General features: G+C 40.8%; 1 protein-coding gene across 1 annotated transcript; it reads left to right on the forward strand.

Annotated features, from left to right (window-relative positions):
- Positions 1 to 3: 3 nt before the first annotated feature.
- Positions 4 to 13,289, forward strand: FBXO45 (F-box protein 45; the record flags this gene model as incomplete). Its single annotated transcript, XM_004712331.3, has 3 exons — positions 4 to 162; positions 4,684 to 5,040; positions 12,226 to 13,289. Coding segments are annotated over 3 exons (702 nt in total), but the record flags the coding sequence as incomplete, so codon positions are not given.
- Between the last annotated feature and the right edge of the window lie 4,139 nt (positions 13,290 to 17,428).

Consider the following 17,428-nt stretch of genomic DNA (forward strand, 5'->3'; position numbering starts at 1 on the left):
CTGTCCGAACTCCGGAGCTGCGCCCTGGTGTGCAAGCACTGGTACCGCTGCCTGCACGGCGATGAAAACAGCGAGGTGTGGCGGAGCCTGTGCGCCCGCAGCCTGGCCGAAGAGGCTCTGCGCACGGACATCCTCTGCAACCTGCCCAGCTACAAGGCCAAGGTGAGGGAGCCCCGACCACGGCGCTGTCCCCCGTCCCATCCTTGGCGCCGCCGCTCGCAGAGCTTCCCATCTAAAGCGTTTGAGTCAGTCTGCCCGGCTCTCCATCCCGCCGCCCCATGGCTCCTGCCTTACCTCATCCACTCCGCTGACCCCCTCCATCAACATCTCTTCGGATGGCGCTACACACTAGCACGGTTAAGTTCTCTTTCATGAGTGAGCCCCGCTTGTAGTCCACTCTTTTAAGGACCGGGCAGATTTCCCATCCCTGGCTTCCATTCTTCATTCTACTTTGAACCGCCCTTTCACCTTAAAAGACCGACCACTCCCATTGTTGCACCTTTTAATATGATCGGCCAGTTTTCCTTCCCGCCCTGCAAAGAGACGCTATAAAATGATTTCGGCATCTTTTCCTTTATCTGTAACCCTTTTTTTCTTTATTTTTCCCAAGCTCTCCTTAATCCCCTCCATTATGGTTCAGGTTTACAAACGAGTTCCCAGCGTCTTGCTAACTTCTAAGATACAGGCTTCATACATCTTTCGAGATACATCTTCCCATCGGTACCTCTTAATATCCTATTGCCTTGTCCCACTATTATTGGCTACGTCCTTGCCAACTTTTTATTTCACAACTCAGCAGTTCCCACCTGGATGGTGTGTCATTTCTTTTGCGTTTGCCAGCAAACATGCTGTTTCCAGCCCATCTCCTGGATTTGTGTGTTTATTCGTACACACAGTAAAGGTGTCAGACCGGGCAGTGTAAACAAAAGGCTCAGGCTCAGGCCCAATTGGTCCAATAACAGCTCTCCAGAATAGCAGTCACCAAGAGCATCGAGGAGAGGAAGAAGCCTATGATTTGAAATGTGGTAAACATACTTGTAAAAAATACATTAGTAACATTAAAGACCATGGGGGGAATCCCCCTTTAATGCCAGTGGGGAGAGGAGGGCAGGGTAAAAGTGTAAAAAATTTCATGTGAAGTAAGTGTAAAATGAGCTTTTTGGTAATAAAACAAGCTTCCTTTAATACAACAAAGAACATTGCCATTAACCCTCAAGTAGTGTTTATAGTAAGTGAAGTAACTTGCTGCTCGCTTAGGCCAGACAGTATCTGTACCACGTATATGCACAGTGGCTGTTAGATGTCATCTCTTCAGTGGAGTGCAGAAGATTGAAGGCTTGTCTTACTTTGCCTGTGGGTTTCGTGAAGCTTGTTGTCTGCAGAAATTTTTATAATTGATTATGTGTAATAAATAGTACGGTCGCATGACTCAGGATGCAAAATGACTCACAGAAAAATGTCTTCAACCATTGTCCTTTGGCTGCCTGGTTCTCCTTCTTGGAAGTATTCTGTGTTCACAATGCCATTTATAGGCAGCCCCCGGGTTATTAGTATTTGACATAGCACTACTTTGTGACATGCCCCCCCCCCAAATTCGTATTATTAATAGTACTATTGTATCATGTTAAGGATGTTTTAATGTATCTGGAAGTCTTTCTTTAATGCATAGAAATTTGCATTATATACTATATTTAAAAACTCAGTGATTAAATTGATGCTGACTTAAAGCAACCCTATAGAGTGAGTAGAACTGTCCCTCTTGGCTTCCAAGACTGACTCTATGGGAGTAGAAAGTCCAAGAGTAGCTGGCGGTTGTAAACTGCTGGCCTGGCAGTTAGCAGCCCAATGCATAACCACTGTGCCCACAGAGCTCCTTTTATACTCTATATACTAAACAAATAATTTGACTAACTGTACCAATTTGCATACAAATTTGCCAAAGTCAGCTATAGGAAGAGAACTCATTTGTGATTCCTAGATCCTCGGTTCCAGAGCGATTTTACAGTCCTGCAGTTTGGTGGGTTTGTTTATCACTCTTCCCACCACCACCCCACCACCTCCCGAAACAAGATGTATTTAATTGGGCAAATCTACTACACAAGACTTCTTTAAAGTGTTACAAAGGTAACACTTTGAGGACTAAGGCATGGTGACCCAAGAAATTGTGTTTCCAATTATTTAATTTCCATTAATCTATAACTTTTTATGGGAGCAGATCGCTAGCTATTTCTCCCTCGGAGCCACTGGCTCTTCCCGTAAGTCAGAGGCCTTTTTGCTCCCCGCTCCACTGGCCCAGCAGTGGGGAGAAGGGAGTCCAGTCTACGGGGAGGGGCCTCAGGGCCCAGGGCCTTCAGCGCTCATCAAAGCCCTTGAGTTAGCACCTGAGCACTTAACCATTGTGCCACCAGGGCTCCTCCAAATACTGTAGAAAAGCTAATGACATGCTGTGCTTGTTGCAGGGCATTTTAAATCTGAAGATTAGTAACAGTTCTACATGGTAACAATGGCTTCTTACTGTTAAGAATAAAAAACCAAGCAGTTACTGTCTGTTCACTTTTGAGTCATGGTGACCTCGTGGGTTACAGAGTAGAAAAGGGCTCCAAAGACTTTTCAAGGCTGTGGCCTTTCAGGAGCACTTGCCAGATCTTTTCCCTAAGGTGCCTCTGGGTAGAAACCTGTCAGGAGTAGTCAAGCACTTGACTCTTCCTTACGGTGAAACCCTGGCGGTTAAGTGGATTCCAACTCATAGCCACCCTGTAGGACAGGGTAGAACTGCCCCTGTGGGTTTCCAAAGAAGTAAAATCTCTTTTGGAAGCAGGCGGTCACATTTTCCTCCTCTGAAGCAGCTGGTAGGTTCGAGCTGCTAACTTTCCGGTTTACTGCCAAGCACTTCACCACTCCCCCACTAGGCCTCCTTTCAATTACTATTAGAAGGTGTAAAAATTATGCTAGTAGTTCAATGAGGTGAGAGCTGTAAAAGTTAGAGTTGAAAGGGAGAAGATTTGAATAATTGGAGAAGAGAAAATAACCCTGAACAGAAGTAGGACAAGAGAAAATTTGCACAGGCTTTGTATAAACCCAGACAAACCCACTGTCGTTGAGTTGTTTCGGATTCATCACACTCTCAGAGCTATCGGGTCTATTCCAGTTCACAATGACACTCTAAGACAGAGTAGAACTACCCCTGTGAGTTTCTGAGATTGTAATTCTGTACAGGAGTAGAGGCTTCTCTCTTGGGGGACTGATGGGCTTGAACTGCTGACCTCATGATTAGCAAGCCCACCAGGTAACTCACTACGCCACTACAGGTCCCTCCCAATCATGGGATTCTGTGACTCAGATTGATTTCTACTAACTAGAGTGATGCGTCCTAACTGTGGACTACTTCTCAGTCATTTGAACAAAGCAAAGAAGAATTTTAAAAAAACACGTATACACAAAGTTTTAAATTATTGAAATATAAGGAGTTGTCATGTATAGAGTAGCTGTTTAATACTGCCTTTATATTTAAAGCTCCTGCTATGACTGAAAGGTCAACTATTCTGCCCTGTCGGTGGCAGCTGCGCATATGACACTTTATAAATGCCGGTGGTGGTTGCAAGTAGATGTTATCTGAGGGGTGTGTGATTGGTAAGATGCGCATGATGCTGTGAGTGTATGAGTAACTCCCTAGCAAGGAGACTGGGAGCTCAGGTTGTTTGAGGTGAGTAAATTTTTCATGAACTGTAGAGCTGCTCTGGCTAAAGTTTCTATTTTACTTAAAATCTCATGCTTTGTGGTGACACATCACGAACACGAAAACTTCAGCATTCATTTTTTAAATAGGAAATATCAAACACAAAAGTAGAGAAAATTGTTTCCTGAGCCTCCCAATACCATAGACTTCAGCCCGCTTTAACAATGAGAACTTTGTGGCCCTTCCAGCTAAGTTCCATGTTTACCCCTTCACTGTCCCACTCCACCCCTGGGTTATTTCAGCAAAATGCCCAGACATCATAACATCCATAAACATTATACAGTAAGCTCTAAAGTATGAGGATTCTTGTTTATATCTTTGATGTTAGTATTTCTGTCAATTAATAAAGAAACAAGTTGGCGATTATTTTGAATGTTGCACTTTTTAATTATGATCACATCCCAATCTAAAACTTTAGTCATTGTTTTAAATAATTCATTGCATTATTTTAAAGTGTGCAACCTTATTCAAAAGCATAAAATTTGGATAGGCCTTAGTTATCTAGTGTTGCTATAACAGACATACAAGAGCTACATATATAACAGCCTTAACAAACAATCAGAAATGTGTTTTCCACAATTCAGGGGGCTAGATGCCCCTCTCAGAGTACCTTTTCCTGAGAGTTGGCTCGAGGGGTAAGGTTCTAGTCTCGTCGGACCTTCTGCTCCTGGGCAATCTGATTGTGACTGGGCATGTTTCTTCCCTATCTCTGCTTTCCTCAATTTAATCTCTGTTACAGTTCCAAAGGATTGATTTAAATCACACCCAATACTAATCCTGTCTTGTTAACATAGTCAAGATAATCCATTTCCCCCAGGAGTTACAGCCACCGGTATAGGGTTAGAAAGTGAAACACTATTTCAGTGGGGACTCAATTCAATCTGTAACAGGTACCTTTCAGAAATTAAGAAAAATCTTATGTCTTTGATCTGTTCTCATCTCTTCAGGTACGTGCTTTCCAACATGCCTTCAGCACTAATGACTGCTCCAGGAACGTCTACATTAAGAAGAATGGCTTTACTTTACATCGAAACCCCATTGCGCAAAGCACTGATGGTGCAAGGACCAAGATTGGCTTTAGTGAGGGCCGCCATGCCTGGGAAGTATGGTGGGAAGGCCCGCTGGGCACTGTGGCCGTGATTGGAATCGCCACTAAACGGGCCCCCATGCAGTGCCAGGGCTATGTGGCATTGTTGGGCAGTGACGACCAAAGCTGGGGCTGGAATCTGGTGGACAATAATCTACTACATAATGGGGAAGTCAATGGCAGTTTCCCACAGTGCAACAATGCACCAAAGTATCAGGTGAGAGACCAGGTATTTTCTTGGATGTGGGTCTTGGCCACATAACACCTGAATTCCTTTTAAATGTACACACTTTTATATAGCAGCTTTGTGTCTCTTTGTTATAACACTGTAACTGTGCTAGTAAGATCTTAGTACTGTATTTCACTATTGTTTGTTTCATAGTACAGTGAACCCTCGCCACTTCGCACTTCGACTTCCGCGGCTTCACTCTATCGCGTTTTTTGCGTAACAGCGCATGCTCTGTCATTACTGCCACTGATTGGCTCATACTGTACACGCTTCTGTCTGCATCGCTACGTATTGGAGCTACGTATCAGATGCATTTTTGCTTTTGTACAGTGTACTGTAATTGTTTGCGATTTTTAAGAAATTTTATCTAAGCCCTATGATGGCTCCTAAACGAGCTGCTTCTTCTAAGCCTTCTGACAATAAAAATAAGTGCCAGAGGAAGATGCTCACCATCCAGGAAAAGGTAAAACTTTTGGATATGATCAAAGATGGCAAGAAAATCGTGGAGGTTGCACGCCATTTCGACTTGAATGAGTCTTCCGTTTGCTCCATCCGTAAAGAGGAAAAAAACATCCGTGCTATGGCTACTTTCACTTTCAACAAGGAAGCAAAGCAAAAATATTTGATTTACAAATAAGGAATCCTACTTCGCGGAATTTCATTTATCACGGTAGGGTCTAGAACCGATTAACCGCGATAAACGAGGGTTCACTGTACGTGTTACTTCATTTCATAATGGATGCTAGCTTTTGCAGTTTCTATGTACTCTAAATCAGGGATTGATAAACATTGTGGAGGGCCAGTTAATAACTCTTTTAGACTTTGTAGGTATGTGGTCTGTCACAGTTATACCTATGTAGCACAAAGGCTGCCATAGACAGTGAATGATTCCCTGGCTGTGTTCCAGTTAAGTTTTATTTACAGACAGGAGACTAGATTTGACCCATGTGCTAAATGCCCACTGCAGACCCTCATCTTTCCTAAATCATGGCACATCCAAGGCTTTTATTCTGGAGACCACCCCCAACAATACTCGTGCATGTGTGCACACAAACTAACCCTTTGCTGCTAGAGAGTCAAATCCCCTGAAAGCTTCGATGATTTCTATAGTGTTAGGCAAGCTCAGGTACATGATTTTTTAAATTCTCTTTTTCATCTTAGCCTTAAGCCATATTGATTGGATTCTAAAGTCAATATAGTTCCTGTTTCTTAAAAAGTCATAATTATTAATGTAGATTCATCAGTGTAAGATAAAATTGATAAGAAACTGAAAGCTTTGCAGAGCTATAAATAACATATTTCAGAGCAATGTGTGCCTTGAAAGCTCTGGGCTCAGTAATGACTTGAAGTCAAGCGTACTAAAACAAAAAATAGCACACTCATGGCAATCGAGTTAATTCCTACTCATAGCGACCTATAGGACCAGGGTGGAACTGCCCTTGTGGGTTTCCAAGACTAAAACTTCATAGAAATGAAAGTCTTCTCTTCTGCAGGACGGCTGGTGGCTTTGCACTGCTGGCCTTGCGGTTAGCAGGCCCATGTATATGCACTCCGCCACCAGGACTCCTCGGACATACTGACGTAGAACTAAAAATAGGTCACATTGCCTGAGGTGTAAATGCCTGGAAAGATTATCCTGGTTATAGACTCCTTTACTCACTGCTTTTTCAGGCACTGCAAAGATCTTAGGGAGAAAAGTGACTGAATTGTTAAAAAAATCACTCAAGATAAAGTCCCATGACAAGTCTTGTTATAGTTATGTTATGGAAGTCCTTAACTATTTGTTTCTTAGAGAACACACTCTATGATTTCGATTATTTTAAGTTTATTAAAACTTGTTTTACTCCCAGCATAGTCTTTCTTGGTATTTCACGTGTGCTTGAAGAGATGTATTCTGTTACTGGATGGAATAGTCTCTAAATGACAATGAGGTCAAATTGGTAGAGAGTGTTCATGTATACACTTAATGTTTCTCTTTCTACCTGTTCTATCATTTACTGAGAGAAATATTGAAATCTAATTATAATTATTCATTTGTCTATATCTCCTTCCCGTTCTGTCAGTTTTTGCTTCATCTATTTTGGAGCTCTGATATTAGGTGCATAAAATTGTTATATCTCTCTCTACCTCAGTATTCTTTATTTTTTTAAATCATTTTATTGGGGGCTCATACAATTCTTATCACAATCCATACATACATCCATCGTGTCAAGCACATTTGTACATTTGTTGCCATTATCATTCTCAAAACATTTGCTTTCTACTTGAGCCCTTAATATCAGCTCCTCGCTTTCCCCCTCCCTCCCCCCTCCTTCATGAACCCTTGATAATTTATAAATTATTATTATTTTGTTATATCTTACACTGTCCGACGTCTCCCTTCACCCACTTTTCTAATGTCCATCCCCCAGGGTCATTAATTCTTATCATTATGAAATGTCTGTCCTTGTTTGTCTCTAGTAATACTCTTGGTCGTTAAGTCTATTTGATAGCAGTAACTACTCCAACTTTTTTGTGCTTATTATTATATGGAATATCTTTTCCATCCTTTACTTTTAGTCTGCTTTTGTATTGAAAGTGGACAGTGTTTTATTCAGTAATGCATGGGGTTGCTGTAAGTCAGAACCATTCGACACTTAACATCAACAGTGTAGACAAGATTGAGACAGTGTCTGCATGTTGCTTTTTATCCAATCCAGTGCCACAATATCTGGCTTTTGATTGTTTAGTGGTTCTCAGCCTTCCTAATGCCGCGATCCTTTAATATAGTTAATATGGTTGGTGACCCCCCAACCATAATATTATTTTTGTTGCTACTTCATAACTGTAATGTTTTGATTCTGGCGACCCCTGTGAAAGGGCCATTCAACTCCCAAATGGGTCGCGACCCACAGGTTGAGAACTTCTGGTTTAGTCTATTTATATTTAATAGTGTAATTGCTAGGTAATTTGGTCTTGTCCATGTTTCTGTGCCTCTGTAGCTACGTTTTCTCTTGGGGTTCTGTCAATCTTTATTTCTCCCTTTTATTTGCATTGGGTCATTTCTGTTGTTCCATCTTCACATTCACGGATTCTTTCCTTTGCCATTGAGTCCATCTAGTGGTTTTGGGTTATTTTATTTTGTAGCACTAGAATTTTCATTTGGATCTATTTTTATTTTTTATTTTAGAATCCCTGTCCACTCATTAATACTATATTTTTTTATTAAAATAATAAAAGGTACTTCGAAGGGCTTATTCTACCAAATTAAGCAACTAGGCCCACTTAGAGTCAGTTTCTATAACAATTTGGAGTCAGTATCTGTTGACAACTTTGCCCTCCCTGACTACAAGAAATATTTTCCGATTTATTTACATAGCTAATATATTTTTAAATTAAAAATTGGACACTGTAGATTCTGTAGTAGTGATTCTAGAGTATTTTGTTTGTATAAAAACTTGTATTTTTCTAAAGAGTATTGGTTTTGTCTTAGGCTGTCTTCTCTAGAGAAGCAAACCAGCAAAGCTTCTGTATGTTCATATATAAGAAGGTTTATCTCAAGGAAGTGGCTCACTCAATTGTAGAGGCAGGCAAGTTCCAAGTCCATGGGTCACATGTCAGGCTGGAGATTTCTTCTGACACACAGATACAGGGACCAATAAACTCAGGATTGATTGGCAGTTTAGATGGCCGCAGAGACATATGAATCCAAGGTCAGCAGGTAAGATGGCAGGCTGCTGACAACTCCCAGGATTGACGGGCTCCTGGCTCAAGTCCAAGAAACCAGAGATCCGATGACAAGCCATAGCCAGGATCCAGACCCAGCAAAAAGGAAGCAAGCACTGCCAAGATCTCTTCATAATCCCTTTCAATTGATTAACTGGTCATAGCAGATTTCACTATGGAAGTGATTCCATTATAATAGATCTCATCATTAGGGATGACTACATCTTAATTTGAGCACATAATCAGAAAAGCTTGCTTATATAAAGAAGAGTGTGGCATCAGGATTGAGGGAAGGCTTATTAACAACGTGCAATATGCAGATGACACAACTTTGCCTGCTGAAAGCATGGAGGACTTGAAACACTTGTTAATGAAGATGAAGGATTGCAGCCTTTAGTTTGGATTACAACTCAATGTAAGGAAGACCCACATCCTCACAAGTGGACCAATAAGTAACATCAGGGTAAACGACGAAAGGTTGAAGTTGTTAAGGATCTTGTCTTGCTTGGATCCACAGTCAATGCTCATGAAGCAACAGCCCAGGGATCAAACAATACATTGCAATGGGCAGATCTACTGCACAAGACTTCAAAAGCAAGGATGTTACTTTGAGGACTAAGGTGCATCTCACCCAAGCCATGACTTTTCCATTACTTCATACGCATGTGAGAGTTGTAGAATGAACAAGGAAGACTGAAGAAGAATCGATGCATTGACATTATGGTGCTGGAGAAGAATAACGAAATTACCATGGACTGCTAAAAGGACAAACCCATCTTGGAAGAAGTTATGGCCAGAGTGCTACTTAGAGGCAAGGATGGGGAGACTTTGTCTTACATACTTTGGGCATGTTAGGAAAGACTAGTCCCTGGAGAACGTCATGCTTGGTAAACTGGAGGGGCAGCGAAAAAGAGGCAGGCCCTCACGGAGATAGATTGATACTATGGTTGCAACAGTAGGCTCAAGCATGGAAACAATTGTGAGGATGGTGTGGGCCAGGCAGTGTCTCATTCTGTTGTTCATAGGGTCGCTAAGGGGCGGGACCAACTCAGTGGCAGCTAACAAGGACATCTTAACTGCCAAGTCGCTGAGAGTGCTGGGCCAGTCAAATTGACAGGCAACCTTAACTGTCCCAGTTCTCTTGTTTTAGTAGGCAGTTAACTTGCTTAGATTGAAATGATAAGTTCTGTTTGTCTCCCTCATGGTATGTAGTCTTTGCTCAGCGATTTTGGCTTCTAGTTGCTACTTTTCAGCCAGATCTCCCCTTTATACCTGTGTCCAATAAGGATTTTGACAGTTTTTTTCTCAGATTTTGAGCCTCTATGATAATTTTTTGTTGTTGTACCTCTGCTTTCCCCAAGTTTTGCCTGTAGACACCTAAAGCTAGTAAGAATTCAGCGTTCTGCCCCCATGTTTGTGTGTCTGCTGTGTGTTAGTCAGAGGCAGAGCAAACTGGCACGTCCTCTTAACCTTCTCTTCTGTCAAATAGGACAACTCTTAGAATTACTGTGAGAACTGAGTAGGGTGATACAAGTAGAGCACAGAACAAGGGCCGTACCAAATCTGACTTTCCATTTCTGTTGGGTTGTTGGTATTGTTGCTCATGCTGTGATAGCAGCAATGGCAGTGATTCTTAGGTCCATCAAATGGGATGTGGATCAATCTGTAATTTGAGGAAAGGAAGGGAAAAAGCAGATGTTGGCCATTGTTTGCCATCAGAATGCCACTGACAGAAAATAAATGACAACACCAGGGGTTATGATATGAATTGCAAAATTCTGTGCTTCAAATATGTAGCTAGCAAAGCCTTTTTAGATACCTGCCCAATGTGCTCATTTGGTTTATTCCTTCCCTTATTCCGTCTGGTGTTGGGGAAAATATTAAGTGTACCACTGACTGCCAGAGGAAGGAACAAATCTTTCTTAGGAAGAAGTGCTACCAGAAACTAACTAGGTTAAGAAGAGCAAGACTTCATCTCATCAGCTTTGGACGTGTTATCAGGAGGAACCTGTCCTTGGTAAAGGACATCATGCTTGGTAAAGTTGAGGGCCAGTTTTTTAAAAAAAATTTTAAAGGAAGATATTCAATGAGATGGATTGACACAGTGGCTCCCAAAATGGGAGTCTATCTAACAGTTTTGAGGCTGGTGCAGCACTGGGCAGGAGTGGTGTTTAGTTTTACTGTGCCAAAACGCGTGAGTCAGAATGCGGCAGAACACAAGCAGCGGCACCCACCACCACCAGTAGTTCTCCAGTTTGCCAAACAGGAAAATAACTGGGTATAATTTGCTTCCAGTTTAGTTTAGCAGTCATTGCTGCTGTTTTTATAACATGTTTCAAAGTAGTGAATCAGAAAAGACTACTTAGTAAGTTTAATATGCATCTTTAGGGTCTGCAGTCAGAATTGGCGATTCATGACTATATGTGTTCTGTATTGTATGTTGAAGTGCTTTTAAAATTTAAAGAATTAATAAGTGCTGTTTTATCATATAATTTGAGATATTTAGTTAGCCTTTTTTGGGTAAAATATACCAAATTTGAGATTTCAATGGTTGCCCTCTTTAAGAAAATCTTTCAAATAAAATAAATTAAATCTTGGGACTTTTAAGGGGAGGTATATACATGTAAGTATTAAATGTAGATTCTTTGTGAGTGTTAAGTTTAAAAACAACAACAAGAAACTACTAAGTAAGCATTCTTGATAAGAGTAATATATAGTCTTCTAGATGTTTCTTCCTGGCCAGAAACCTTCCCCTTTGATTTTTTTTTTCTAGACAATTGTAAGGACATATATATTCTTTTTTAGGACACATGTCACTAGTAGTATATAGTTGTACCCCTTTATCAGCAATTTTGCTTTTCACAATTTCAGTTACCTGTGGTCAAAAAGTATTTAAATTGTTCCCTTTTCTGAGAAGTGTGATGAAATCTTGTGCTGTCCTGCCCTGTCCCCGAGCCAGCTTCCTCCTCTGCTGGGGGTGAGCCTGGAAACAGGTGGTGAGAGATTGAGCTGCCCCCTGCCAATGAGTTCATGCTGCCCACACAGCCTCCTGGGTACCTGCCATATGTGTGGACAGCGGGAAGCATGGGATAGGTAGGGTTTGGTTTTGTCAACAGTTAGAGGGGGAGTACTGTAGTCAGTATTTTGATTGATACTATGTTTCTTGTAGTTATGCCCTTGGTGGGGTTTTTTTTAACATGCTTTTTTTTTTTTTTAGCCCAACAGTTTTATTGGCATATAATGCACATAGCATAGAATTCAATCATCACAATCCGTTTTAGAACATTTTCTTCATTTTTTTTACTCATTGTTACTAACTCCCTATTTCGCCCCAAACTCCTCTGCTGTACTCCCAAAAACCCATTAATCTAATGACAGCCCCTATAGATTTACCTATCCTAGATTTCATTACAGAAAAACATTAAAAATAAAAAACACTTCTAACCTGCTTTTGCTATCTATTTGCAGATAGGAGAAAGAATCCGAGTCATCTTGGACATGGAAGATAAGACTTTAGCTTTTGAACGTGGATATGAATTCCTGGGGGTTGCTTTTAGAGGACTTCCAAAGGCCTGTTTATACCCAGCAGTGTCTGCTGTGTATGGCAACACAGAAGTGACTTTGGTTTACCTTGGAAAACCTTTGGATGGATGACAGTAGCTCTGCTGGGCTGAAAGACTGAGTGGAAGAGAGATCTACTTGTACAAAGTAGGATCATGAAGCGACAGTGTCATACATGCATGTCCAAGAAACATCCTGAAAACACATGGAATTGTGAACTGGAGAAGCGACTCTACAGCAGTGATGATCTTCGTGTTTCCTCTCTACCAGGCCAGAAAAATCCTCAGGGTTGCAGTTGGTTGAGTGGGCAGTTGACTTACGCATGTTGCAACAGATTTTGTCTCTAAGTTAGCAATGTGTTATTTCCAACTTGTAAGGTGAGATTTCTTGAGATGCTGTCAAAGGGAAAAGATAAGGAAACAGGGAGATTTTGAAGTAGTGTGTTTATTAAGAAAGGGTGATCCCATTTTACAGCTGCCTGTTCTTTCTCCAGTCCCTTTTCCTAGCCAGCTTGGTTATTAGGAGAGTACGGAGCTGGTTAGGTTTTATTTAATATTTTTAATATATTGAGAAGCATGGTCTGCCTGACTGCACTTCTCTAACAGTGAGCTTATAAAGTTGTGCAGCTATTTTAAAAGTTGTATATACAATATGTGTGTAAAAAAAAAACTATATAAAAAAAAAGGACAAAGGGGTTGCTTTGTTCCGGTTCATTTTCTTAAAAACCACTACATGGTACAAAACTAAATAACATTTGGGGACAAAGGAAAGAGTTTTAAAAAGATGTATTGGCTCATTTTGTATTGCATTTGGCTTACAGTTTGCATAGCTATTACAGATTGTTTAGTTTCATTTTATTTTTTAACAATCAAAATAATAATAAAGATTCCGTCATCTCTTGGCTAATGGTTGAGAGAGGACAAATCTATTTCTAATCATGCATGTCAGTAAGGATGATCTACACATCATAGTTATTTGTTTAGCAATGTTTAGTAACATTACGATTATGTTTAGATCATCCTTTGAGCATCTGGTTTGATTTTTTTGGCCTGCTGAGAAGGGTTTCCTAACAACATAGACCATTGTCATTTGGTGGTAAAGGTCTCAAATAAGAAAACTATTTTTAGTCATTGACACTAGGAAATGACTTGAGTAGTTAATCCTTTTATTTTATAACTGTAATGCAGTAATACTATCAATTTTTTAAAATTCCATATTGTTTACATCATGCAACAATCTAAGCCTCAAACCCTTCCCTGGGGCTATCGAAATGTTTACTCGCCCACCTGCACCAGTGCCAGCCTGAACCCCAGTTAGGGGTGTTCTTCATCTTGCTCGCCTCCAGATAACTGCCCCAGGAGAGGAGACAGAACACCGCAGGCTAAAACTTCAGGTTGGCAGTCTTTTAAAGGTTTCGTCGTAGAAGAGCGTCACATTAGCTCCTGTTCTGAATGTTTAACTGAGAAATCTGCTATCCATCCCACACGAGTGGAGTGTCTGTTCTAGAAGGGAAGCAGACGTCTTTCTGTGTGAAAGTATACGTTGTATGTTTCAGATAACAGCTTTGTGATCAGAACTGACGAAGACAAGTGGAATTTTTGTACTTTTTTGGTTATTGCTCTATGTAGATTTTGTTTTAAATCTAATAAAGTTAGGGACAGCTAGCAGCCGGCTGGGTTCTTGGGTTGATCCTGGAGAGTAAAGATCAATTCTCCTGTAAAATGAGGAGTTTCAGCCACAGAACACAGGTACTGGTCGCTTGAAAGAGTTACAAGTATTTGTTATATATTTGGCATGTTGCTTAAAGGTGAAATTCGTTAAATGTATTAGAGAATGTAGCTGATACAGAAATTGGCTTTTCCTGGTGACAAAATAGCTCAATTGGGTAAAATTTAAATTTGGTTGAAGAAGACTGTTGGTTGAAGATGAAGATTGACCAGTTAGAAAACTCTTTGAGCAAGTACTTGTTTGTCTTTCAGGTTATGCTACTGCCAACTCCAAGAGCCTTTGCTGAGAGTTTGATACATAGCTTCTGTTTTGTCTTAGTAGTACACATTCATTTGCAGCAAAGCTTTGAAACTGCTGCCTGGGAAACAGAAACACAGGGTTATTGCATATCCAACCTAGAATGAGTAACTGCTTAAAAATCTAACAGGTCCTTTTTTTAGAGATTCAATTCTCTGATAATCCCCGTTACAAACTTTATAAAACAGAGGTTTACAGGGTGAGCATCAGGGGAGCCTTCCTTCTTCACCTGACAGAATAATTTATTACTAAAGACCAATACTAACTGTACAAAATGTTCAACTACAAGCGTGTTTGAGGAATTGGGATCTCTTCTTTTTCACTGGTGCTGGTATAATGTTTAGGTAGAAGACAGTTGCACTTGAAGATTGAGTGGAAACCACCACAGTCAGTGCTTCTAGACCTGGGCTTTCCTTGGGAGTCACATGTGTGTTGAAAAGGTATTGATGCTCCAGTTCTGTGCCCTGAGGTTTTGAGATGTTGGGGCATGACCTCTGGTCATCACAATTTTGAGAAATGTCCCTCAGTATGCTGCCAAGATTAAGAACCACGCATCCAAAATTTCCCTTAGGGTTTCTTATCTGCAAAATAGAAAAACATCCTTGCTTCCTCCCTTTATTACCTCACAGGATCCTGAGGGTAAAGGAGAACACAATGGGAGAGCTCCTGTGCTCTGGAGAGGCGTGCTATTGATAGACAATGAATTTCTGTTGTATTTTAGTTGAAAGTGTGACCTGGGGGGAAAATATGTGCTGAGGTTTGCCTGGTTGACATGGGAAACTGGGAGCATCCGTTCCGTGTGCTGACTTCAGTGAAGCATGCAGACCTGACTCTTCCTCCTGTGTTCTGCCATACTGGAGTTAGGCTGCTTGAATTACCTGGTTTTACGGAAGAAAGCAGAACTATTAAGGCTTGAAGTCTGTAATGGTCAGTGGCTCACAATTCATTAAAATTTTTCATACAAGGAATTCTGTGGTTAATCATTTCATAGTTGCCATTGTTTTTCTTGATCTTACTTTTGAATGGTAAGCCATTTCATGCCTCTCATTCTTGTTCAAATAAATTTAAGATTTGGTAAAGCCCGTTAAATAAGTTGGTTTTGCCAATTGAATGTTTCAAGGCTTGGCTTAATGATTTAGGCATCTTTCATCTTTAGATACAATTTGACTGAAGAAAGAAAGAGCTTAAAAATGAAACAGGGGGGGAAAAAAATGAAACAGGGTTCGAAATCATATAATAACCTGTTACATCCTATTTAGCTTCTAAGTAAGTTCCCAAGGTATTATTTATATAGACTAATATTTTATTTATCATCTTGCAAAAACACGTTCAAGAGAGAAACTTTTAAGGAGTCTTAAAGAATCGTGTTGAGAAGATCACTTTTCATCACTTGAGCCCACCACAATCAGGGACCACTTTGCAGCCTTTATTGGAAGAAACCGCACCAGTGCTCTCTTCATAGGGCATGCTGCAATATGTAGCCCTTCCTTTGAAATCCTCTAGCTATGTATCGTAGCTATGCTTCCCATACCATATTCATAGTTTGTTTAAAGGTCTTCTTGATTGATTATTTATTGGTATCTTTTTACCCCTAAGCATACCATAGGATGGTATCTCTGATGGATCCATCTTTGTGCCTCACATCATCAAAGTTCAAGGGGCAAATACAGAGCTAAGTAGGAAGAAAAACACTCCTGTGAAGTTACAAACTGTGCTAGCAGAAGACATAAAGGAAAAGTTCTCTTTCCTGTGCTATTCCCAGGGAAACGGAGGAAACGATAAGCTAGTGAGGACGAGATCTGTTTTACACATAGAACATGCTTGTGTAAATAACATGCACACATACCAGGGGGCTTCAGAAAGTTCATGGGAAATTTTCATTCCATTTTAGCACCACTGTTTTGAAGCGTCCTGGTCTAGCTTCCGCCGCACATACAGGAAAAGGAGTATTCGAAGCGGCAGACCATATGATGTGTGCACTATTTGCATAAAGGTATGGTCATGACTGAGCGCATTTCAGCCATTCCCCCTTGACGCATAAATACTGGTCAACTCTGGTTTTCAGTTCTTGGTGTGGATTTTATATTTGTTTTGAATTAAACTTAGAAATCTGTATTTTAATTATTTTGAAATTCTGTTGTTTTGCCTTAGTTTCTTAATAAAAAGTAAAATAAGCGTTAACCATGGAGATTGCTTCCATTTTTTTAAAATGAAGGTTTTTTGTACATTAGAAAAATTGGGGTCCTTTAGTACCTAAAGTAGTAGCAGTAGACCTGACCTGTGGATTCCATGGCTTTTGTTTTTTTTATGTTAATTTTTGCTTGACAGCCACTGACTGGTTTTTAAAAACTTGAATGGCTGGTCTACGAAAAAGATGCCAAATAGCTTAAAAACAGACCAGAGATGGAGGTGAACATGAGGAAGGGGCCGGGAGTCTTGACTCAGGAATCACTTACCTAGGAATGCTGGTAACTGTCGCCCTGAAACTGGCAGGGGATGGGCAGCTCTTGCAAGAGCGAGAATTGGAAAAAAAAAAAATAGGTGGAAATGGCGAGTGGGGAGAAGTGAAGACCTTGGGGCTCTTCAGCCGCTTTGCCTGGCATGGGAGTGGCCCTTCAGTCCAGTGCTTGGGGAGGCTGTCATCACAGCTAATGGCTCTTCCCACCACCAGGCTGCCCCCGCCGCCACCTCCACCACCAGAACTTTCTACACGACTTTTCATGGGACCCATGTTTCTTTTGTCTAGCATGGGATAGGGACAAGGAATACACTTTTCTTCTGATCCTCAAATGCCTCCACCCCCAGAGTACAGGTATTTGCCAAGAGCTTTAAGAGGCAGATATGCTACCCCTAAATTGGCTGAGCAAATGGCCCCACTGGCCGGGCACTTAAACAGAATCAGTTCATCATGTTGTTAAAAGTTACTGATTCAGCAATATGTTAAAACGTGCTTAACAAGTTTTAATTTTCTAAAGGGAAGAAAATCAAGTAGGTGTAAAATTTCCCTATGTATCTTTTTGTTGAGTGCAGATAGCAGGGACAGCTTTACCAGTCTGCTGTCCCAATTTCTATTTTTGGTTCCCTC

This window comes from Echinops telfairi, unplaced genomic scaffold, assembly GCF_000313985.2.
Source record: "Echinops telfairi isolate 266 unplaced genomic scaffold, ASM31398v2 ScPeMD7_17;HRSCAF=63, whole genome shotgun sequence".
Taxonomy (NCBI): Eukaryota; Metazoa; Chordata; class Mammalia; order Afrosoricida; family Tenrecidae; genus Echinops; species Echinops telfairi.